Source organism: Odocoileus virginianus, chromosome 4, assembly GCF_023699985.2.
Source record: "Odocoileus virginianus isolate 20LAN1187 ecotype Illinois chromosome 4, Ovbor_1.2, whole genome shotgun sequence".
Lineage (NCBI taxonomy): Eukaryota > Metazoa > Chordata > Mammalia > Artiodactyla > Cervidae > Odocoileus > Odocoileus virginianus.
The window spans coordinates 35,797,057-35,822,567 of record NC_069677.1 but is presented as its reverse complement, the minus strand read 5'-3'; the positions used below and the strand labels follow the sequence as shown (position 1 = coordinate 35,822,567).

The following is a 25,511-nucleotide window of genomic DNA, read 5'->3' as shown; positions in this document are numbered from 1 at the left end:
AACAGACTGGTTCCAAATAGGAAAAGGAGTATGTCAAGGCTGTATATTGTCACCCTGCTTATTTAACTTCTATGCAGAGTACATCATGAGAAACGCTGGGCTGGATGAAGCACAAGCTGGAATCAAGATTGCTGGGAGAAATATCAATAACCTCAGATAGGCAGATGACACCACCCTTATGGCAGAAAGTGAAGAAGAACTAGAGTCTCCTGATGAAAGTGAAAGAGGAGAGTGAAAAAGTTGGCTTAAAGCTCAACATTCAGAAAACTAAGATCATGGCATCCAGTCCCATCACTTCATGGCAAATAGTGGGGAAACAGTGGAAACAGTGACAGACTTTATTTTGGGGGGCTCCAAAATCACTGCAGATGGTGACTGCAGCCATGAAATTAAAAGATGCTTGCTCCTTGGAAGAAAAGCAATGACCAACCTAGATAGCATATTAAAAAGCAGAGACATTACTTTGCCAACAAAGGTCCATCTAGTCAAAGTATGGTTTTTCCAGTAGTCATGTATGGATGTGAGAGTTGGACTATAAAGAAAGCTGAGTGATGAAGAATTGATGCTTTTGAACTGTGGTGTTGGAGGAGACTCTTGAGAGTCCCTTGGACTGCAAGGAGATCAAACCTGCCTATTAAAGGAAATCAGTCCTAAATATTCATTGGAAGGACTGATGCTGAAGATGAAACTCCAATACTTTGGCCACCTGATGCAAGAACTGACTCATTTGAAAAGACTCTCATGCTGGGAAAGATTGAAAGGTGGGAGGATAAGGGGATGACAGAGGATGAGATGGTTGGATGGCATCACTGACTCAATGGACATGAGTTTGAGTAAACTCTGGGAGTCGGTTATGGACAGGGAGGCCTGGTGTGCTGCAGTTCATGGGGTTGCAAAGAATTGGACATGACTGAGTGACTGAACTGAACTGAACTGGAATAAAAATAATAGAAAAGCTTTTTTAGCGGAGTGGTCTAGTGATTAGGATTTTGAGCTTTCACTGCTGTGACTTGGGTTCAATCCCTCATCAAGGAACTGAGATCCTTCAAGCTGCATGGCCAAAATGAAGAAAAGAAACCTTTTTTTTACTATTTTATAGAAAAGGTATCACTTTTTTAAGAAAAGGTATCACTTTTTATAGAAAAGGTATCTTATAATAAAAGTAAATTCAATCATTAATTCATTTACTTGTTATTTCAACAAATATTTAATTGAGTGTCTTCTATGTGCTAAGCACATGGATAAAATGATGAACAAAAAGACATTTTCCCTTTGATGTAGATTAGATACTGGAGGAGACAGACATAAATCCAATAATCACTTCTTTGATAAGTATCACAAAAGAGACAGTCATGGTGCTGGGTGCTGTATAATGAGGCTTCTGATGGTGTGGGTAGTGAGAAAAGACCTTCCAGGGAATAGTAAGTGAACAAATGCTAAAAGGATGAGTAGAAGTCGCCTACTCTAAGTTAAAAGAATGAGGATTAATGGAATTGGTAGAGAGAAGAGTAGATGCAAAAATCTTTGAGAAGAAAGGCAGGAATACAACTCAAGAAGGAAGAAAGTGAGCATGGTATAAGATGAAGCTGGAAATGAGTAGAGGTCAGGTCATGTAGGCCTAGTAGGACTGAAGGGTTTTAAGGAGGTAGTGATATGATGAGTTTGGATTTGCATAATGTCACTCTGAATGCAGACTGGATAATTAATTAGAGGAAGGCAATATGGACTCTTGGGGATCAATTACAATGCTATTCATGCGATAACTTTTGAGAACATCCTATGTGCCAGGAACTGTTGCTAGGTGCTAGAGATCAATACATTGGTGAACATGACTAACAAGGCTCTTATGGGACTGAGAGCATCTTAATGTATTCAAATATAAAATATACAAGCAGTATGAATAAATATATTGGTATTTTTAAGTTTGGGCTACCCAGGTGGCTCAGTGGCAAAGAATCCACCTGACAGTGTGGGAGATGCAGGTTTGATCCCTGGGTCAGGAAGATCCCCTGGAGTAGGGAATGGCACCCCACTCCAGCACTCTTGCTTGGGAAATCCCATGGACAGAGGAGTGTGGTGAGCTCTAGTCCATAGCGTCACAAAGGAGTCAGATACAACTTAGCGACTAAACAACAACTTTTAAGTTTAATGTGAAATATAAATTAGTATTATTAGTATCTTTAATTTAATAAAAGACAAAATAGATTAATAGAAATAAAATTTTTTATATTGGTTTTGGCATTAACTAGTTACCTGACCTTGGTAAAGGAATATAAGCTTTATGTGGTGGCCCTTCGTAATATTCATTTGTAAAAGAGAGAATGAGACTAGTGAACTGAGATTTCTTTTTCCACTAAAATTTTACTAATCAAATTACATAATTGAAAAAATGGCCTCATCATATTTAGAAACTGCCTGCTTCATCAAGGAAAGCTAATTCTATTTGTTCAAGTGAAACTTTAAGTGGTAAATTTGTATAGTCTTGCGAATCTATTCAAGTGATTTATAGCCTAATGATTCATAAAAATAAAGCAATGATTCATATCCTAATTACTGATTATTGAGGTGTATAAAGTAACTTCTTCTGTATCACAGTGATTATAATTTCTAAAGCTTGTTTCACAGGCAGAGATGACAGTTTAGAAGATGCTATATTAAAACCAACTTGGAAATATGACATTTTAATTGGAAAATGTTAATGACTGTATTTCAAGAAAGTACAGAATTCCATGGTTACTCATTAAAGATTTTGAAACAAAAATCTTAAATGATAAATTCTTAGAGAAACTGAATCTTTGTTTCTGTACCTGCTGTGGCTTTATATATAGCTATGTATGTCATAAATGTTTTGAGGGGAAAAGTATGACAATACAGGAGAAAAACAATTACATGAGTTCTGTGTGCCATTACAATATCTAGTTATGGTAAAACATTTAATCCTATGATGAAATATTAAAATTTACTATAAAATAGTATTATTGGTTGATAACATTTCATACTTAAAAATAAAACCTAGAAATTGTAACATATTTCATCACACCTTTAGGTAATAGAAACAAAGTTCATCACAACGAATATTGCCCATTTATTGCAACAAATTTAATAATTCTTTTAGATATACTAGTTCTTATTAGCAGATAAGAACAAACCACAAAGCTATGAGAAATCTTGTTCATTCTGATTTGAAGAGTGATGGCATGGGCAATGTGCATATTTGTGAATGTGTGTTGGGGGGTATAGGGTGGAGAAAGATATTCCATAATTCTAAACTAACTTTTCTAACTCCCCATTTCCTGCTGCCCTGAAGGAGTACTGATGAAAAAAGAAGATGGAGATGGACAAGGGAGGGAGTAAAGAAAGAAAGAAACTATACACAAAGAGGAGGGGATAAACTGAAGTAAAAACGTATAAGATTAAGTTAGGAAAGATGGTCCAGTGTGCCACTTAATTCAGAGATGGAGGGGGGAAGCTGATCCTCCAAAGGAAGAATTTCAGAAGTTCTACCTTCTACATTTCATTTCCCCACCTCAGAAATTATCTTATTGCTTGATGAAAATGTCACACACTTTAATATACTAAGTACTTAAATTTAATTCAATTTTTGCAGTATTTTTGTTTGAAACCTGTTCATTCAGCATCTTGTGAATGACATAAGAATTTTTTAAATGGTCTATTCTTTCAAGGAAGTTCTTATTTTGATCTATCTATCCTGGACTGTAAACAGTTTTGTCCCCTTGATATATGCATTCAATAACTACATTTCCAGTGAAGGTGAACAGACTCACATTTCACATAAAAAGTCTTGGCTGGGACCTGCCTTGGAAGAGGACAGAAGCCTGGCCAAGGCCAACAGCAAGATGGCCTTATCTTCCAGACAAGAGAAGACATCATGAGCACTGCAAGCTTTCCCTTAAAAGAGAAGAGAGATCAGGTTTGGTGTGGAAGGACTGTCCTCTCTCTGGTAGGAAAAGAATGTGATGGAGGTCTTTGCTACAACAAGCTTGGTCCGGTAGGTGGTAGGATTTGTGGCTGGGGAAATGCTGGGGCAAAGGGTACAGAAACACAGGAGCCATTGCTCCCATGGTTAGAGTTGAGAAGGTAGTGTAGAAAACATCAGTCCCATCAGGTAATTATAGGGCTGCAGCTGAGTTAACGGTAGTGGTAATAGCACCAGCAGCAGCAGCCAGAGTAACAGTAAAAATTACAGTAACAGTTAACATCTATTGAATGTTTATTATATGCTTTGTTGTTGTTGTTTGGTTGCTAAGACTATGTTTTAACTATACATATCAAATTTTAATCCTCACAACAGTAATGAGGTAATTGCCCTTTTATAAAAACTCAAACTGAGGCATAGAAAGTTTAGTTATTTGCCTGCAGTTATGTGCCTAGGAGATGAAAAGGATGTCACAAGGTTAGGAAATATTAGAACATCATAGTGCCTGTTTGCTAGTCAAACTGCCATATATCCCTTAAAAGGAATCAAATACAGAGATTTCTCTGGCAGTCTAGTGGTTAAGACTATACTTCCAATACAAGGGGCATGGGTTCAGTCCCTGACTGGGTAACTAAGATTCCACATGTTGTGGGGCCAAAAAAATCAAGTATAACTTTTCTTAGGTTATCATACAATTTATGTGGTGATACATTGTAGGAAATCAATAAATTTGTGTACAAAGCCTAACAGGAAGCAATACACAGAGATAATAAGATGCTCTCTTCACTGTGTGTGTGCTGAGCTGTGTTCGACTCTTTCCTCACTAGCTTAATATCTTTTCAGTCTGGAGGCTTTCTGGAATGCTGGGCACACCCTAGTTTAAATACAAAAGTACATTCCACAGTGAAATAGCTGTGTGTGTGTGGGTGTGAAATTTCAGGGACTGTTTTTCTTTGCTTTTGCCCTAAACTTCACATGCATGCTCAAATCATGCCCAACTCTTTGCGACCCCAAGGACTATAGCCCCCCAAGTTCCTCAATCCATGGGATTCTTCAGGGGTTGCCATTTCATTCTCTCCCTGGAGAGAGAGAGAGAGAGAGAGAGAGAGAGAGAGAAGGAGAGAATCTTCCAGACAGGGGATTGGACTTGTGTCTCTTGCGTCTCCTACACTGCAGGTGGAGGCTTTACCACTGAGCCTCCAGGGAAGCCCTAGCTGTAACGGTTATTATGGCATTAAGTGGAGGGCTGAAGGTAAATATTTTTCAGTTATGAAGAAGGAAACCAGTAATTACCACACTGCTTCACTCATTTTGTGGAATGCATTACATGCTTTTCAGGCATTCTAAAGTGGCCTGACAAAATTAGGAAAAATTCTAAATACTGAGGATCTGTTTGCGATGTTAGGAAGTGTTCCATTACAAAGGATGTTTTCCTTCTCCCATCCAAATTTAATATTCTAGCAACGGATTCTCCTTTCTGCCTTTATTTAACCAGCAAATATGTTGAAACTACGCAAAACTCACCTTTGGGAGGAGTGTTTTTTTAAGACACTGTGGCACAGAGCATTATATTTATTAATAGAAAACAAAGAAAATAAGATTTTTTTTTATAGCAATAGGAATTATAGGAAAAATGATAAATTCTTGGCTAGACTTCAGAGGAAAGCAACAAAAGACCTCGAGGAAGAGGGGGTGCAGCAGGAAACAATTTACTTTGGCTTCAGAAAATTCTAGAATCTCGTGCCATATTTTTACATTTCTTCAAATGCGAGTTTATATATTTTCGAAAGTGCTAGAAACACTAAGAATTTATTCTAATAACGCTTGAAATTCCCTAGCCCAGAGCACTGTGCTTTACATACGTCAGGATATAAATAAGCGGCTTCTGAAAGTCCAGCTGGAGAGATCCCAAGTTCCCATGTCCTGGACACCAAGACAACTAACCAAACTCTAAACCCCTTAACCCACGTTTAAATTCCAGAAGCCGGAAGCATACAGGCAAAAAAATCTTACAACTCACAGGAACCACTGAGGAAAAATTCATCTGTCAACGCACAGGTTACATTTAAGGTATCTGGCGGAGCGTAATCCATTAAAAAAAAAAAACAACAAAAAAAAAACGCTGAGGGGACGGAAAATCCACTCAACCTCTCCCTAGGAAACGGGATATTTACTGGGTAAACAAGCGGTAGCCTCAAGACACACCTGCTAATCACGCCCACAGAAACCCAGGAGCCTCTATCGCCACCTCCTGGTCGCATCCCGGCGCTTCTCTACAAATTCGTGACGTTCTGACGTCGGAGCCGTTGGGTCTATTTGAAACACACGCACGACCAATCCGTCAGCGTCTGCAGGGAGGAGCGCGGCGGCCAGTCACCGCCCCTCTGGAGACTCCAGCAAATGGGAAGGAGGTTGACATCACGCGCCAATCGGCATGGCTTTTAGAGAGAGCGACTCACTTTTTGAATTGGCTTTGGCTGTGGCCGCGGCCGGCGAGGAATGGCGGTAACGGTGAGTAGGACCTGTGCTTGAAAAGGTGGAACTTCCAGGGCGTCCTCTGAGAGTGGTGAGGGCTCTGTGGGTGCGCGTGGCGGAGGTGGGGATTGGGGCCGGCGTCCCCGGAGCAATGGGCAGCTGTGCTTGTGTCCCGCGGCCCCGCCCCGGTGACCGCGAATTCCGGAGCGCCCAGCCCCGGCTTCCCGGCTCGGGAAACCACCCCGCCGGCTTCCCAACAGCGGGGCCGGGTTGCGGAGTGGGAACTGGAGGTCCTCCTGGCTGCTATGCTTCGTCATCGCTTGCCGGCTTGGATATTTTTTCCGAAAGAGTTTCTGCGCAAAGGGGGGAGTTATCGGAAAGGGGGTGTTGGTAAGCCACAACGGGCTCTTCGGATCTGGGGGCCGGCAGCTGCGGCCTTTGGGGGCTTATCTCAGATTCCTTGGTTTCACTCTTGGATTCTTCCTGGCATCTTTAGTTTTTAGTATTTAATGTAAAACGCCAGCCCTTTCCGGCGCTCCACCCCGCGTACAGATGGGTATGGTTTAAGAGTTAAAAGCGCAGCCTCTGAAATCAGCTCGGAATTGAATGTTTGTTTTGCCAACTGTATGCCCTGGGGGAAGTTTATCTCTCTGCTCTTGGTTTTTTTATCTGTAAAATGAATATAATAGTACCTGCCCCTCAGGATTGTTGCAAAGATTAAATGAATGCAAGTAAAAGGTTTTAGAACAGTCCCACAAATTGGTTAAATAAAAGTTATTTCTTAATGACAGTATTATGTAATGTGAACAATGTTATTGTCGATAACACCACCAACATGTCCAGTATGGCATTTAGCTCCTCCACCCTGAAAGATGATTGCCTAAAAAAATAAAAGGAAATTTGTTTAAATGACAAAATTTTATCTTTGTTATGGAAAGAGACATATGTTGTATTTAGTTAGAAACTCTTTGAGTATGTTCTCAGATGAAAAGTAATCTGTATGGGTTTATGAACACTGATTTTTTTTGTGTTTATCTTAAAAGCTTACAAAATACATGAATGTGAAAAAATTATTAGTGCTTTTCACTTTGTAATCAGATTGTTGATACGTGGTAACTTTAGCATGCCTCTTTTTTCTAAATGTTAAAGCTGTTTTCCACTGTTTCCCCATCTATTTGCCATGAAGTGACGGGACCACATGCCATGATCTTAGTTTTCTGAATGTTGAGCTTTAAGCCAACTTTTTCACTCTCCTCTTTCACTTTCATCAAGAGGCTCTTTAGTTCTCCATCACTTTCTGCCATAAGGGTGGTGTCATCTGCCTATCTGAGGTTATTGATATTTCTCCTGGCAATCTTAATTCCAGTTTGTGCTTCGTCCAGCCCAGCGTTTCTCTTGATGTACTCTGCATATAAGTTAAATAAGCAGGGTGACAGTATACAGCCTTGACATACTCCTTTCCCAATTTGGAGCCACTCTGTTGTTCCATGTCCAGTTCTAACTGTTGCTTCCTGACCTGCATACAGGTTTCTCAAGAGGCAGGTCAGGTGATCTGGTATTCCCATCTCCTTCAGAATTTCCCACAGTTTATTGTGATCCACACAGTCAAAGGCTTTGGCATAGTCACTTCATGGCAAATAGATGGGGAGACAGTGGAAACAGTGGCTGACTTTATTTTTCTGGGCTCCAAAATCACTGCAGATGGTGACTGCAGCCATGAAATTTAAAGATGCTTACTCCTTGCAAGGAAAGTTATGACCAACCTAGACAGAATATTAAAAAGCAGAGACATCATTTTGTCAACAAAGGTCCATCTAGTCAAGGCTATGGTTTTTCCAGTGGTCATGTATGGATGTGAGAGTTGGACTATAAAGAAAGCTGAGTGCTGAAGAATTGATGCTTTTGAATTGTAGTGTTGGAGAAGACTCTAGAGAGTCCCTTGGACTGCAAGGAGATCCAACCAGTCCATCCTAAAGGAGATCAGTCCTGGGTGTTCATTGGAAGGACTGATGCTGAAGATGAAACTCCAATACTTTGGCCACCTGATGGAAGAGCTGATTCATTTGAAAAGACCGTGATGCTGGGAAAGGTTGAGGGCAGGAGGAGAAGGGGACGACAGAGGATGAGATGGTTGGATGGCATCACCAACTCAATGGACATGGGTTTCGGTGGACTCCAGGAGTTAGTGATGGACAGGGAGGCCTGGTGTGCTGTGATTCATGGGGTTGCAAAGAGTCGGATATGACTGAGCAGCTGAACTGACTGAAAGCTGTTTTGGCAATAAACTGATCATATATAGTGTCATCAGAGACAATTTTACTTTTTAATTACTTCCCTGTTTTGATGGTCTTTAAACAGAGAGGCATAAGTGAAAAAATGTGAACTCATGATATTTTTCGATTTATTAAAGACTCACTCTTAATGTTCCTTAAAGCAGCAGTCATCTCTTGATTTTTCTTTCTTTTAAAAAATTTTATTTTTGTTTCTGCTGGGTCTTCCTTGCTGCATGTGGTCTTTCTCGAGTTGTGGTGAGTGATCTGGGGCTACTCTCTTCATTCCTTGTGGTGCACTGGCTTCTTATTGCAGTGGCTTCTGTTGCCAAGCACAGAAATTCAGTAATTGTAGCATATAGGTTAGTAGTTGTGGTGGATTTTTCTTATTAACATGCTTTTAAGGGGACTTGAAAGCCTGTTTAGAGCATTTCTTTTTCACTAGAAACATTTAAGTGTGAGAGACTTAACAGAAAAATAAGGGCTGAATAGAGTTTATTACTGATTCTAAGACTTTTACTAACAACTATTGGAGCTCTCCTTTGGGAAGCCTTTAAATAATGATTGATGTGAATGTATGGTAAAACAATGAGAAATGTTCACATTGTGAATGTTACCAGTTCAGTTCAGTCACGCAGTCATGTCCAACTCTTTGCAACTTCACGGACTGCAGCACACCAGGCTTCCCTGTCCATCACCAGCTCCCAGAGCTTGCTCAAACTCATGTCCATTGAGTCAGTGATGCCATCCAACCATCTCATCCTCTGTTGTCCCCCCTTCTCCTCCTGCCTTCAATGTTGCCCTGCATCATGAGAATGAATAATTGTCACTCTTGTAAAGACATCATCTATTAAGTTTATCACAACTGGATTTGAGTTGTACTGTTAACCTTTTCCTGGTGTGGAAACTGAGGCATAACCTACTAAGTGCAGAGTTGAAACTGGAAGCTGAGTTGCTTGACTTTGAAGCAACTAATATAAGTTAGTGCACTTAATAATCAGGCTTAAGTCTATTACTATTAGTGTGTATCTTGTCACACTATTTGATAGCACTTTGCAGAAATGAGGCTAATAATACTTTAAACATTACTTTGTTAAAAATATAGTGAAAGTTATTTGTATATTTTTTTATTCTGAAAATGTAGGAAAGGTATGCATCTCTAGATAAGATGGGGCCTCTTCTTTGTATTTGCCCAATATTCTGGAAATTTACCTCAAGGCAATAAACTTACATTAAAAACTCCAGTTTGAATTGATGAAGGTCTATTCAGCTTTTTCTTTATTCCCGGTTTGCTTAATGTTTCAACTCTTTAAGTCCTGGAAATTTAAAAAGAAAGAATTTTTCTTTCATAGTCCAGGATCATAATGACACTTGTTAATTGTCTTGTGAAATCTTTTAGAGGAGAAACTTTTGGAAAGTAATATGAAAAAACAGATAAGGGAGCAGTCCAGTTATACCTGAGAAGTTTGGAGAAATCTACAGAAGATAAGTCAAGTGGTGTGATGGGTTGAAAGACATGCTAGGAGAAGAACTGAGCCCTATTAAATGCAAGTAGGTGTGAAGTAAATTGTTTGCAGAATTCTGGGAAATCCCTTATGGCTGGAGCAGTACAGTCCATGTGGACTTGGGGAAATAGAGGAGGTGAGGTTAAATAGGTGGACTAGGACGAAAGTGTAAACTGGATGGTGAATATGAACTTGATTGTCTAAAGAGGCCTTGTCATGCAAGTTTGAAGCAGGGAAGTAACATGGTCACATTTATTTTTAGAACCATACCCTGAAAACCATGTGGATCGTGACCTCTGAAGAAACTGGTGATAGAGACAGTTGTCTGGAACTGTTGATTTTCATCAAGTGGGCACTGTGGCATTGGCCACAAAAAAACTGGCCGGATCCCAGAGATACAGAGATGCTTGAGGGATTGATAGCAATTTCAGTTCAGTTTAGTTCAGCCGCTCACTCATGTCTGACTGTTTATAACCCCATGAATCGCAGCACGCCAGGCCTTCCTGTCCATCACCAGCTCTCGGAGTTTACTCAAACTCATGTCCATCGTGTCGGTGATGCCATCCAGCCATCTCATCTTCTGTCATCCCCTTCTCCTCCTGCCCCCAATCCCTCCCAGCATCAGAGTCTTTTCCAATGAGTCAAGTCTTCGCATGAGGTGGCCAAAGTACTGGAGTTTCAGCTTCAGCATCAGTCCTTCCAATGAGCACCCAGGACTGATCTCCTTTAGGATGGACTGGTTGGATCTCCTTGCAGTCCAAGGGCCTCTCAAAAGTCTTCTCCAACACCATTTAGGGGAGGGCAAATGAGGTAGATGAAAGAGTAAGGATGGATCAGGTTTTTGACTGGGATTTATTTAGGGGATGATGGTGACATGATAAATGAAAATAGGAAGAGAAATAGTTTGGATAAGGGCAAAGGTATGGAGGGGGAGGTAGCATAGTATTTATGAGTACATTTTGAGTACTTTCTGACTGTCTGGTAATATCCTGTACTTTTGTACTTTTATACATATAAGGTACTTTTGGTACATTGTTATTTTAGTATATCTCTATGAATCAGGCATGAGTATCTTTATTTTACAGATAAAAAAGAGCAAACAGCCTCAGAGAAGTTGAGCGACTTCCTTTGGTTCAGTATTTTTCAAAAAATGGGCAATGATATTTCTTGTAAGTTGTAGGTATTAATGCTTGTTTTTGCCTAACAATTATGTTTATTTTTTGTAATTTTATTTAAATTTTTTTTCAGCCATCATAGAAGAGAACAAACAATGGCTGATAATAGTGCATTAACATCCACTACTGGCAGTACAAGCTTGGCAGACTCTTCCATTTTTGATTCTAAAGTTGCTGAAACTTCTAAGGACAACTTATTTATTGGATCTACTTCATGTGTTGAAGGTAAACATGTTACCTGCTTTAAAATGCCAAATCACTCTTTTAATCCTAAACTAGCGATTTTCTTATGATTTGACTGTAATATTATTAAGTTAGGGTACAGGCATTCAGTAAAAATTTGTTAACAAAAACCCATTACACTAAATTTTTTTATTGTTGTTTGGCATTTCCCAACTTCGAAGGAGAGGGCGTCTTGTTGGATATTGCTTTTGCTGTTTGTGAGGGCAATCTAGCTGCAATATTGTTAGCTAGAATATATTCAGTTAGGACTAGTCAGGTGAAGAGCCACTTCTTCCCTTTCCACTGTGTAAACCTATCTTTCCTGAAGTTGTATGTGCTATTTAAGAGGATGACTCTGCAAGTTAGTGAAAGCTTTCTTTGGTTATGAAGAGTGCTAATGTTTGAATACTTTGTTTATAATACAGTATGTTTTTCTTCTGAAATGATACCTGATCAGATTTTTTTAAAAAGCTAGGAATTAAGTCATTTTAATTCAAGGAATGTTATTATCTTAAAGATGAAAAACATTACAGATATAGCCAAAAAAGGGGTTGGAGACTACTGATTTCGATGTTAGTGAATAATAAAAGTGTTTTACTTAAACATTTTTAATTTTAATAGAAGAAATGCCTCAGATTGAAACAAGAGTCATACTAGTTCAAGAAGCTGGAAAACAAGAAGAACTTATAAAAGCCTTAAAGGTATGGAGATTTAGCTTTTTATTTTTTTTGAAAGAGACTATTTTCCTTCCATTGGTGCATAAATAAATTTATAGTTTTCTTAATCTCATAATTAAGTCTCTTTTCCACAGACTGTTAAAATAATGGAAGTCCCTGTTATAAAGATAAAAGAAAGTTGTCCTGGAAAATCGGATGAAAAATTAATAAAAAGTATTGTTAATATGGTAGGTCAAGCATTTCATTGCATGTGGCATGCTGCACTTCCTTTGATTGTATTCTGTAGTCCACTTAATGGTGATTGGGCCAAAGTAGACATGAGGTATACTTTGAGCACTCTGAAGCTAGATTAATGAAAACTATGACATTTATTTTAAAATTTGGATGTTTCTGAAACCTCAAACTATAATGTTCTATAAATAATGAAATCCTTATAGAGTAATTTGGCATTGTTAAATTTAAATGACATTTCACTTATGTATTTGTGAAGATCTAATACTTTAAACTCTACTTTTTTCTGAATAATTTTATTTTATTCTAAATTCTTGCTTTACTTCCACAGTTGCAAGTCAATATTTGACAGTCATCAGGGAATTTACCTCACTGTATGAAATATTTCTAATTCCCTGTACCAGCTAATACTAGATTGTGAGGGTTTCCATAATAATATATGCTAGGTGGCTCAAACAATAGAAATATGTTTTCTCACTTTCCTGGAGGCTAAAGTCCAAGACCAAGGTGCCAGCAGGTTTAATTTCTGTTGAGGCCTTTCTCCTTGGCTTGTCAATGACTGCCATCTTCTTGCTTTATCTTCACATGCCTTATCTTCTGTGCATGCATATCTCTTTTGTATGTCCAGATTTCCTTCTCTTATAAGGACACCTATCCACCACTAATCCAGTCTAATTAGAATCCACCCATGTGACTTCATTTAACCTTTATTACATCTTGAAAGGCCTTTATTTGAAATAGTTACATTCTGAGGTACAGGGGTTTAGGACTTCAACATGAGTTTCGGGATACACAATTCATCCCTTCACACCAGCCTGGAAAATAAAGCCCAAATATTGACTCACCCATTTGAATTTTCTTTTAAATGGTTCTGTTTTTTTTAACACAAGTCATGTAGATACTTAACTATCTTCATTCTTTTTCAGGGATGTACATTACACAGTTGGCCTTTTGTATCCTGTGTATACAATGTTGTAGTTGCTGACATATTTTCTTATTTTTCTCTTATTTCCCTCATATAAACTGAACTTTTTGTAGATGTTACATGTCATAGTATTTTTTTCCTTTTTTTCTGACTATAATTTGTGGAGGAAGAACTATGCGTATGGCATCATTTTCTTAGTCAGAATTAAAAGCAACTGTGGATATCTTTCTAAGGCATGCTACTATCAAAATCTATGTACTTAAAAAATTAATCATCCCTATTTTTATATCCATACTAGATGCTTTATAATGACTACTAAGTCATGTCAGAAACTTATGCCTTTATAATAATTTTCAAAATTTAAAATCTTAACGTAGAGATATGTTTATATAAATAACTAAAGAAATATGACTGTTCACTATTAAGTATAATGCTCACTGTATGATTTAAAACTTAAGTTTCTACATTTCTACAAATACACAAATAAAAATGTTGATACTGAGTTGATTTGGGGGTCTTAGTTAGATTTATAATTGATTTTATAATATAAATTTTATTTCTTAATAACTCCATGGAAAAAATCAAGGAAATTAAAGTGCCATTTGTAAAGATGGAATCAGTTGAAGAATTTAAAAGTTTGGATTCTCCAGAATTTGAAAATGTATTCATAGTCATGGACTTCCAGGATTCTGCCTTTAATGAGTTATACAAGGCTGATTGTAGAGTTATTGGACCACCAGTTGTATTAAACTGTGCAGAAAATGGAGAGGTAAGAAAGAATATATGCTTATTATAACTTTTCAAGGTTAATAAAATTTTATTAATGAATTTTTATGCAGAAAAATCTCACTAATTGTTGAGAATATAAAATATTTAGAATAGAAATAGTAGTGACTACTCTGTAGTACTCCCTACTAAGAACTCAAAAGTCCTTTAATCATAAATAATATGTGTGTGCATGTGTGTTAAGTCGCTTCAGTTGTTTGCAACCCTAGGACTTTGACCCGCCAGGCCATGGGATTCTCCAGGCAGGAACACTGGAGTGGGTTGCCACGCCCTCCTTCAGGGGGTCTTTCCAACCCAAGGAATGAACCCGACCCAGGGATCAAACTCCCGTCTCTTACATCTCCTGCATTGGCAGGCAGGTTCTTTACCACTAGCACCACCTGGGAAGCCCAAGGAATATCATATATATATACAAAATCTTAATACCTGCAGTATCTTGGAAAGAAATAATTTGCTTTAAACCTGGGTACCAATGATGTGTATATATAAATACATAAACTTTAATTTTCCTCTACATGGAACAGCTACCACAATTGCATTTTTATCAGTTTCTACTGATAAATTAGGGAAATTACTTTAGCTTTTTGTTTTTGAATAGCATTTCAGTTAAGTTGTAGTAGAGTTAATACATATTTTATTGCTCTGTTTTGGCATTCTTAAGCTTGCCTTATTAACTTTCAACTGCTTGGGTCTTTGTGCTTCTTTTATTAAAGGTACTAATAATGAGCACATGATAATCTTTTAATTCTCTGTTTTGATTCAGAAGTGTTGTTTTCAAAAAACACATAAACATTTTAAAGGCCAAGATTATGGAAAAGTATATTTCTGCCTAATAGTGGGAATTAAATTTATATCTGTTTTTAAGCATTCTCTTTCATATATAGATAGATAAAATGATTTGTTAAATTATTTACTGTCTCCATTTTTTAGCTGAAAAGTTGGAATCATATTTGGTTCAAGTATATGTATGATCAGTATTTATTAGAAAAATATTTTTGACCTCTTTTAACTTTAACTTGAAGCATTTACAGTGGTATATGGAAATCTTTTATTATAGACAATACCTCATGTATCAAAGTACATTTTGGGAATAAAGGTTTGGGTATGGATATTTATATTTTACTTGGCAGTAGTAAAGTGTGTTTAGAGTATGTGTATCAAATATAATATGGGAAATCTTGGGAAATTTTTATTGTGAAATTAAATTGGTCCTTGCAATTTGTTACATATTGAAAGATGCAAGTATATTTTGGGGTTGGGAATGTTAAATAGCAAGAGAGGGAAATATGTTTAGTTTAGAAAGATGTGTTCTATTTTTGCTGTAGAGAAGCTAACAGATTTAAAATTGTATCCTTCAGCCTTTGCCATTTTCATGTCGCCCACTCTATTGTACCAGCATGATGAATCTAGTACTATGTTTTACTGGATTCAGGAAGAAGGAAGAACTAGTAAGTATTTTAAAACGTTCTAGTCAAAGAATATTTTCTCTAGCAAAATAAATTTAAATTTGCTTTTTTTTGGTAGTTGTATCATGATTTTATTTTTAAAATATTGAAGGAGAAATTACTATGAACATGAAGTGAAGTCGCTCAGTCGTGTCTGACTCTTTGCAACCCCATGGACTGTAGCCCACCAGGTTCCTCCATCCTTGGAATTTTCCAGACAACAGTACTGGAGTGGGTTGCCATTTCCTTCTCCAGGGGATCTTCCTGACCCAGGGGTTGAACCTGGGTCTGCTACATTTCAGACAGACGCTTTACGTCTGAGCCACCTGGGGAGCCAACTATGAGTATACTAGGTCTTAAACTTTGAAGTAACACTCTGAAGAGCTTTGTAAACAAACAAATGTTTTGTCTAGGGTGGCTGGTCTGTGAATTAGAAAAACTTCGTAACTATCTGTTTAAATTGTCCTTTTAAGTATTTTATTAATGCATTATTTCAAGTTTTTGTTTATGCATTGCGATTTTTTTTTTATGTATATCTAGTCTTAAAGTATTCTCATTGCTCTAGAGAATTCATAGAAACTTCTTTTTTTGATCTGTAAAATTATTTACATTGGAGCTAATGGGATATTGTGGGAAGAGTCTTGATGTGATGGCAACCTGGCTTTTAAAAAGTAATAAATTGAGGACATTTTTTTGGGGGGACACAAGCCTGTTGTATCCCCCTTTGCCTGGCAAAGCAACAAGCTTTTCTACTTCACCACCAACCACTAAGAAGAAATATATTTACTTTTTCACTTGTGTGAAAGCCAGTCTTTAATTAACTTAGTTTTGTATGTTCATCTTAACTAACTTGTCTCTCTGTATGATTTTGCCTATGTCAATAAGGCAAATGAATCTTTAATTTGTAACATAAACTTTATAAAAATTCTTTTATGTACCTTATAAATAGAAATCAGTATATGCTAAATGAACTATAAACATAGTTTAAAATTTTGTTCATATTAATAAAAAAAACCTGTGTTTACTTTTTCTTTTGAGGTCAGATTGGTGACTTTGGTTCATCACATGGGTGGAGTTATTCGAAAAGACTTTAATTCAAAAGTTACACATTTGGTGGCAAATTGTACACAAGGAGAAAAATTCAGGGTATGTAAATTTTAGGATTTTTGTGTATTTCAACATAGCACTGTTTGGTAATGGATAGAATGATAATGTTCTCATTTTGTCTATTTCTCTCACAATTTATTGAGGATCAGAAATTCAATTTTTGCTACATGTGTGTTTAGTAAAAAATTTTAAATCATAGAAGTGTGGCCCCTGAGGTTTGAAAGAGGCAGTGGAGCTTGAGTTAGGTCTTGAAAGATGATTAGGATAGTGGAGGTTGGTAAGTGAATAACATTTTAGGAGGCAGATGAGTAATATTAGGAAAGAATTACTATGAGTGTTGGTGAGTAAGGGGATCAGAAGGTGATGAGGGCAGGTATTTCTCTCTTATCTAAGAGTAGAACTTTGTTCTTATAAAATGGTTCTAAGATTTAACTTGTGAAAATTATAGAACAGGAGAAAATACTTTTATTGGGATTAAAGTCTTAGTTCAAGATTGCACTGGAAGAGTTTATTACTTTGTTGTCACCCTCCATCACTGTATATATGTAGCAAATGGTAAGTTTAGGGTAATGTTGAATTCCTGGGAGGTATACTTAGAATTCATATCTAAGATTTTGTGACCTAATCAGATATTTTTTCTTAAACTCTTAGTGCTGTCATTGGGGTTAATACTTCTAAGAAAGTAAACAGGGAAATAGAAATGTAATAAAGATGAACTGAATCAACTTGGGAGATGTATTTAAAATAAAATGAAATAGCTTGGACCTTGTGGAACTTGTTTTGTAAGTTATTTTAACCTAAATTGTATGATGGAAATATAGTTTTTTCTTTAATTTTTCTTTATATTTTGTTACAAAGCAGATGGGCAGTGATCTAAGAATGTAATTATAATTGTTTATATCTTATAGGAATGCAGTTATTTAAGGTAAAAATTCATCTTAATTAATGTTTATGTTTTTAGGTAGCTGTGAGCCTAGGTACTCCAATTATGAAACCAGAATGGATTTATAAAGCTTGGGAAAGGCGGAATGAACAGTAAGTATTTAGAAGTTCAGTTGTTAATTATGTGAATCAATCACATGTCATTAGGAAACCCATGTGCCCAAAATTCATAAATTAATATATGAAAAGTTAATTCAGTCTTTGTGAAGCTTAGGCAATAAAGTATAGGAAGAACAAAGTTATTATTATTATTATTGAAAATGGAAAGATATCTATGATATCTTTGAACTTTATTTTATAAAATAATTTAATAACCAATAAAAACATTCTAAAATTATTAGGTAATAGCTTACTGCATCTGGATGTTTGGGTTGTGCCATATTTTTTCTTATATTTGTCTGGTTACATTTTAAGTGGTAATTGCATTTCATAACCTTGCTAAGCTTTCCAGTCTCATAATTCCTTGCTCTTGTACTTGATTATTACTTAAGATTTTATGAAACTATAGAACCCCTGGAATACATATAAAATTTCATGTACAGAGCAGATATTTGCATCTTGTAACAATTAGCTGTGATTAAACTGTGTGGGAAGACTGTAGTTTTTATGAACATTTCAGGACCTAATGTAAAATATTTTCAATAAACGGATTATGCTAAAACCTTGCAAGTTACTGTATATTTATAAATTGATCTGCTTTACTTATATTGAATTTTAGTTAAGCTGGTTTTAGGAGCATGTACTTTGTTTTTAGGGACTTCTGTGCATCAGTTGATGACTTTAGAAATGAATTTAAAGTTCCTCCATTTCAAGACTGCATTTTAAGTTTCCTGGGTTTTTCGGATGAAGAGAAAACCAATATGGAAGAAATGACTAAAATGCAAGGTAGTATTCAGCATAATTTAAAAGCTAACATTTTATTCCCTACTCTTGCTAATCACTTCCTCGAGAATATGTCTCTTTAAAAAATTTGGGCCTGGGGATAAATAGTTGGTGTTATGTATGCCTGTATACTTTCCTTTTTAGGAGGAAACTATTTACCAGTTGGAGATGAAAGATGCACTCACCTTATAGTTGAAGAGAATATAGTAAAAGAACTTCCATTTGAACCTTCAAAGAAACTTTATGTTGTGAAACAAGAGGCAAGTAATTGTAAAATAAGAGTGGTTTTTAAAAAACATTAGTAATAGCTTTTCTGATGAGATAAATTCTTAACTAAAGTGTTCTTTCCACTAGTGGTTCTGGGGAAGCATTCAAATGGATGCCCGAGCTGGAGAAACTATGTATTTATATGAAAAGGTATGCTGTTTGTCCCTTTTTTCGTTTGTTCTGTGAGCTTGATTGTATGAAGATGACACTTTTTTATTCCAAAAGAACCTAGGATAATTAGCACATAGATCATGTTTTTTTTGTCATGTTTAGGAATGTCAGAATAATTAAACAGTTGGATATTGAGGGATAGTCTATGTAGACCATGTATTGGATCTTATTTTAATCTATGTCATTCTGTGCTAATTCTTGGTGATCCCATTATAAACCATAACATCCCTATCTTCAAAAACTTAGAACCTTAAAGGAAAGAGATGTGCATACAATTACAGTACAGAATGAAATGTGCCATAATTGAGCAATGTATGTATTCTAACTACTAAACTCAGAGACTCAGGCAGGATTGAAAAGAGCAAATAAATGCTGAGTCATCTTCCTTGGCTAACTTAGTAAGGACATTCATGTTAGACAGCAGGTGGGAGAGGGTATGAAAACTTAAAAGTACATTAAAAGTATGGCTTCAGAAAAGAGTGTGGGAAAGAAGGCCAACAGACAAAGCTGACTAAATAGGCAGAATCAAGTTTTTAATATGTTAAAGCATTTTGATTTGTTCTGTAAGTATTGGAGTAACTGAAGAATGGGGAGGGATGTCATTAAAAAAATGACTGTAGTAGAAGGAATTATAGGCAAGGAAAATCCAGCCTTTATTGCTGGATCTTGGTGAAAACAGTGTTGTTCACCAGAATGTGACAGAAAGATATGGAAGCAGGCTTCAAGGGAAAATTTTCTTCAGTTTGGGATTTAATAATTTTGAATGGAATGTTGAAGGTGAAATATGCATTTATTATGTTTCTATAAAATCTAAATATGTACTCTGTTGTGTTCTCTTTGGGCGCTTATTCTCAATGTAAGTTTCTGAACGTAAAGTTTAAAAAATATGCCTCAGGTTGCAAGAGAGAATTCTGAAAAAAATCTAGTGGTAGGACTTCCCTGGCAGTCCAGTGCTTAAGAACCCGCCTGCCAATGCAGGGAACATGGATTTGATCCCTGGTCCAGAAAGATTCCACATGCTGTGGGGGAGCTAAGCTCATGTGCTACAACTGCTGAATCCCACAAGCCTGGAGCCCATGCTCTGCAACAAGAGAACTCACTGCAGTGAGAAGCCCCAGCATCGAAGCTCAGAGTAGCCCCTGCTCACCTCAGTTAGTGAAAGCCCTCGGAACATTGTCGATGCATTTTTAAAGACAGTACAGTTAAAAAAAAAAAAGCCAAGTGGTATTTGAGAAATATTGAAGAGCATTGTATCCAGGCATTGTGCTAAATGCCAGAGATACAGTGAACAAAATAGGAATGAATGGTCCCTGCCTTCCTGGAATTTATGGTCTGATGGAGAGTAGATTGTAAACAAGCTTATAGGCAAATATGTAATGGTAATACTACTGTGGAGAAAAAGAATTTGGTGTTAGTGGTTAGACAATCACAATAGTCCTTTGATTATTATGTTTTATGAAACAGCCGAATTATGTGGAAAAATGTGTAGTTGTAAAATTATTGTGCAAAACCCAGATTTTGTCAGATTTTTGTGTGTTTTTCTTTTGTTCTTGTCTCAGTAAAGAACCACAGAAGTAAAATTGAGCTTTTATGCTTTTGATTGCAGGCTAATACACCTGAGCTCAAGAAATCAGTGTCACTGCTTTCTCTAAATACCCCAAACAGCAATCGCAAAAGACGTCGTTTAAAAGAGACACTTGCTCAGCTTTCAAGAGAGGCAGACTTGTCACCTTTCCCTCCCCGTAAGCGCCCATCAGCTGAACATTCCCTTTCTATAGGGTCACTCCTAGATATCTCCAACACACCAGAATCTAGCATTAACTATGGAGGTAATTCACATTTTTAAATCTTTAAATTTAGTGGAATAGAATAATTATTAGAATGTAGATAAATCCATACTACAGTGACTGGCCTTTGTTCTGAGGAGAAAAGGCAGATGAAAATGCTTAGATTTAACAATTGCTTGCTATATACTAAGTGTTTATATGTTTTGTGTGTTTATAAGATAAATTCTATTGCCCCTATTTTACAGATGACTATACTGAGATTAGAGAAGTAAAACTTGTCTAGAGTCACACAGCTAGAAAGTGGTAGAGCTGTTCAGAGAGCAGATTGTTAACACAAAGAACCACAGATGTCACATGAATAATGGAGAAAATAGGTACAATGAAGTCAGAAGAAGGTGAATTTACTTTGTTTATCAGCTGATACAGGAAGCCACATATAATTAGTTCTTTTATCTTGATCTTCAGTTTTTTCCCTCTGGTTTTTTTTTTTTTCAGTCTGCACACAAGTATGTTGTTTTCTAATTTATGAAATAATCAAAACCTTTCCTTGACTTCGTAATACTCTCCACTGACTATCCTGTTTCTCTCTTCCCTTTCATATAACTACTCTTGAAGGATTTATCTTCATCCATTGTCTCATTTCTTTTCTTTTTACTGTCTTTTCAGTTCATTCCAATTGAATTTCAGTGCTCTTGCTGAGGGGGCCTGACAGTTTGTACATTCAACAGCATTGAGTACATAAGCAGTTACTCCTGCCTGGACACATTTTTTAATTTTGGCTCTTGTATATCATTCATTTCTCTTTCTCCTTGGCCTAACAACTTTCCAACTCTAAATGTGGAATGTTATTCCTGAGTCATTTATTTTCCATTGAATTCTTCCTAAATGATCTCATTTAATTCTATGGCTTTTCTTTCTATAGCTGATGATGCCCAAATGTGAGGTTTTTCCTGTTCAACTGTATTCTTCACACCTCCTTGTTCATGTCTAATACACAGCCTGTTCTTCACATAACCACATTAGAAATCTTGATTCAACCTCTCTTCCTTTGTTACCCTTCCTTTATCAACCTTTTCTATATAAATGGTCTCTTAGATAATTGCAGTGGTCCTTTAGACGGTCTCCCTATATTTATGTTTGCCTTTCTACATTTAGCACTTAGAGAGGTCTCTAAAAACATATAAATTAGTTCATGCTGTTCTCTGCACAAAGACAGTAGCTTTGTATTACCATAGCTTTCAGGTTCCTAGGTCATCCTTCCTCAGTTACTTCTAAGGTCATGTGCTACTGTCTCCACTGATACCCTCTGGGTATCAGTCACAGTGTCTGTTAGTCTTCAGATTTTTCTACTGTTAAAACCATACCTCAGGAACTTTATACTTGCTCTCCCTATTTTAAAGAAATCTTATCGGGTTCTCTGTAAAGGTAAGGCCCTGTCCCACTGCTCCTTCCTACCACCCTGACCCCGGGCTGTTGTCTTCAGGAGTAGTTATCACTGCTAGAAGTTGTTTGTTTACTCCGCTATTGTTTTATTCTCTTCACCAGAATGTAAACTTGAAGAGAATAAGTACCTTGTCTGTCTTCTCTGCCTGGAATAGAGTTGTTGTTTAGTCCCAAAGTCATGTCTGACTCTTTTGGGACCCCATGTACTATAGCCCACCAGGTTCCTCTGTCCATGGGACCTCCTAGGCAAGAATACTGGAGTGGGTTGCCATTTCGCTCTCTAGGGCACCTTCTTAACCCAGGGATCAAACCTGAATCTCCTGCTTTGGCAACTGGGTTCTTTACCACTGAGCCACCAGGCAAGCCCTTAGTATGGAATAGGTAGTCACTAAATATTCATGGAAGGAATTAAAAGTCAATTTAAAATAGGTGTAGAAAACTGAGTTGGATTTGAGATTTATTACAAGAGGAGCAAGAAGACTTGTAACACAGCATACAGAATGAGTTTTTAGGGAATAGTCAGTCAGTTTGCTTTGAATATGGAGGAGTGAGTCTCATTAGGTTAATTGTAATTAGGAAATTAACATTTAACACCGATCTACTCTATAGACCTTCAGATTTTACTAATTGTTCCACTAATGTCCTACTACGCTATTTGGCAAAAGCAAAAATTTTTTCTGAGTTAGGATTCAATCCAGGATTATAAATTGTGTTATCTTTCTTTAGTCTCTTCTTATCTGGAACAGTTCTTCTTTTCGGTAATTCTTTGTTTTTTAATGATCTTGATGTTTTTGAAGAGTACATGACCATTATTTTTTTCTGGCCTTATTCTAGGATGAAGCTCTACTTTAATGAAAATATATATGGTGGTATATTTATAAGAGTAGATACCCTTCTTTCTCTCTTTCTTTTTTACAGTGTTTGGTACTTATATCTGGCTTCCATTTTAAATCTTTCCTCCTTTTTCCTTTTAGAAACACCAAAGTCTTGTACTAAGTCTTCTAAGAATTCCACTCCAGTTCCTTCAAAGCAGTCAGCCAGGTGGCAAGTTGCAAAAGAGCTCTATCAGACTGAAAGTAATTATGTAAACATATTGGCCACAATTATTCAGGTAAGAATTTGGAAGAATGATCTCTGTTCTAGTGTTAATAAGTAAAAACAAAAAAATGTGGTGTTATTTTTTATAAGAGAATTGTATAAACATAGAATTTAAACATAGATATTGAAAGTCTATGACAGAAACTGCTATTAGGGAAATGCCATGTAAGAGTAGTTTTTTTTTTTTTCATGCAGAAATAGCTTTTTTTTTAAAATAGTGACTTTAAAAAGAGAAGGATCCTCAATAGATGGTCTTAGAGGAGACTGAATTTAATTCAGAATTTTGCAGCTTCCATGTCAGGATACTGCATTTACATTTGGAAGTGGTAGCTTTTTATGATAGTGTGTATCCCAGAGTCATTGCTTTATTTAGTACTGTTTATATATGGAAAAACAATTAGCAATGAAGCATAACAACATGTTTGTCAGTAAATTTTCATTTTTTTAAGTTTATTTTTAGTTGGAGGTTGATTGCTTTGTGTTGGTGTCTGCCATAGTAATTTTTTTTAAGTTATCCTTTAATGTGTTGTTTTCTAAAATTTTGCAGTAGTCAAATGTTGACTCATTGCTTATTATTATTAAAATGTACTATGAAGTTATTTCTGAAGAAAAAACAATTCTAAGGAATCCTTGTAGGATGAGATCAAGAAAGATATTAAGGAATAAATCAAAATTCAAGGTTCTGAAAGGCATAATAATAGGACATTATTTTGGAATCTGTAGAAAGAAGGAATAAATTTGTTTGTAGTCATGAAGGAGATAGTGTGTCAGGAAAATAAAGTTGATACCACCTAGCTTAACTCTGAATAGAAAATGATAGGGAGTTTCTTATTTGGGTTTAATTTTTAATTCTATTTTAATTCTTAATATTGTTCATTAAGTCCAATATAATGGCCTTTAGTTGCTTGTACCATTGATAAGATGCATGAATAAGAAATAAAAAACTTTTTTCTTGGTATTCATAGACAGGTTATTCTTCACAGTTGATTTATTTAGTAGTAGGGTTTTATGAGACCCTCTGCTGTATTAAACTCAACTTGTTTTAAGTCAGTTCTGTTCTTCCTCAAGGGAAGCCATCCTAGATCAGTTTCTTCTTGAAGTTTTTATGGCCAGCCAAAATGTGGTTGAGTAGCAGAAAATCCCTTTGGCATATACTGTTCATGTACTTTGGTAGCATTTGTAACCTAGAAATGTAAATCCTTTCAGGCCATGGTAAATGCCCTGGAGTTTCTGATTGTAATTTGCATATCAATTACATTCACTAAAACTTCTTTTTTAAAAGCACTTGTAATTATTACACTGTAGACAAACTTCCACACTACTGTGCTTAGTATAAATTCACCTAAGTTTACTTAAAAATTTGTGGGCCACATTCATTGTAGTGTTCTCTTTAAGCTTTGTTGCAGGACTAATGTGTCCTACAATGTGTCCTACTAATGTGTCCTACAAATTTTTAAAAAAAATTTGAATTTGGAATAGCTTAATTTTTACTTAGCCCCCCAAATTAAGTGAAACTTCTTGATTTTTCCCTTGTAATACTTAGGTGCCTATTAATATAAGGTGTTGTGACATGTGTTAAAGAGGATTCCTCTTTTAAAGGAACTTAGACTGGAATAGGAGTTAAAACATACACACCTAATTATAACCAAATGGAAAGTTCTGAACCTCATGAGAGAGGTTTAGTTAAGGTATTTGGAGATATGTGTGGTGAGAATTTTGCTCCTCTTCCGGTTTAGGGAAGGTGTTGGGCTGGAATTTTCAGTGGTTGAACACTGAAAAACTATCATACGGAAGATGCAAATTGAAGTGAGTTTTAAAGCATGACTATGATTAGTGCATGCAAAGAATATGGGTGGGAAGTGTATTTGAGATTATTCCAACAGTATAAAAGACTGTAATCCTTCACAGTATTACAGAATAGTCCAAGGGAATTTGAGTTGAGGGTGGGTTAGGGGTAGGGTGGAGCTGAAACACCAATACTTTGGCCACCCCAAGAGAGCTGACTCATTAGGAAAGACCCTGATGCTGGGAAATATTGAAGGCAGGAGGAGAAGGGGACAGTAGAGGATGAGATGGTTGGATGGCATCTCCGATTCAATGGACATAAATTTGAGCAAGCTCTGGGAGTTGGTGATGGACAGGGAAGCCTGGCATGCTGCAGTCCAT

The 25,511-nt window shown here is 36.5% G+C and overlaps 1 protein-coding gene across 9 annotated transcripts in view; it reads left to right on the top strand.

Annotated features, from left to right (window-relative positions):
* Window positions 1–6,300: 6,300 nt before the first annotated feature.
* ECT2 (epithelial cell transforming 2) overlaps window positions 6,301–25,511 on the top strand; it is a 56,185-nt gene continuing 36,974 nt past the window's right edge. Inside the window, exons 1-13 of one of the 9 annotated variants that reach the window (XM_070466408.1) lie at window positions 6,301–6,448; window positions 11,436–11,587; window positions 12,206–12,285; window positions 12,396–12,488; window positions 14,004–14,186; window positions 15,562–15,651; window positions 16,687–16,794; window positions 17,717–17,790; window positions 18,452–18,582; window positions 18,724–18,839; window positions 18,934–18,996; window positions 20,624–20,846; window positions 23,222–23,358. In XM_070466408.1, the coding sequence (XP_070322509.1) occupies window positions 11,458–11,587; window positions 12,206–12,285; window positions 12,396–12,488; window positions 14,004–14,186; window positions 15,562–15,651; window positions 16,687–16,794; window positions 17,717–17,790; window positions 18,452–18,582; window positions 18,724–18,839; window positions 18,934–18,996; window positions 20,624–20,846; window positions 23,222–23,358 (1,428 nt within the window). In that variant the 5' untranslated portion in view covers window positions 6,301–6,448; window positions 11,436–11,457. Of the gene's footprint in view, window positions 6,504–6,627; window positions 6,803–11,435; window positions 11,588–12,205; window positions 12,286–12,395; window positions 12,489–14,003; window positions 14,187–15,561; window positions 15,652–16,686; window positions 16,795–17,716; window positions 17,791–18,451; window positions 18,583–18,723; window positions 18,840–18,933; window positions 18,997–20,623; window positions 20,847–23,221; window positions 23,359–25,511 lie in introns of those variants that run through there. The other 8 variants (XM_070466407.1, XM_070466406.1, XM_070466402.1 and 5 more) reach the window with 8 other exon arrangements.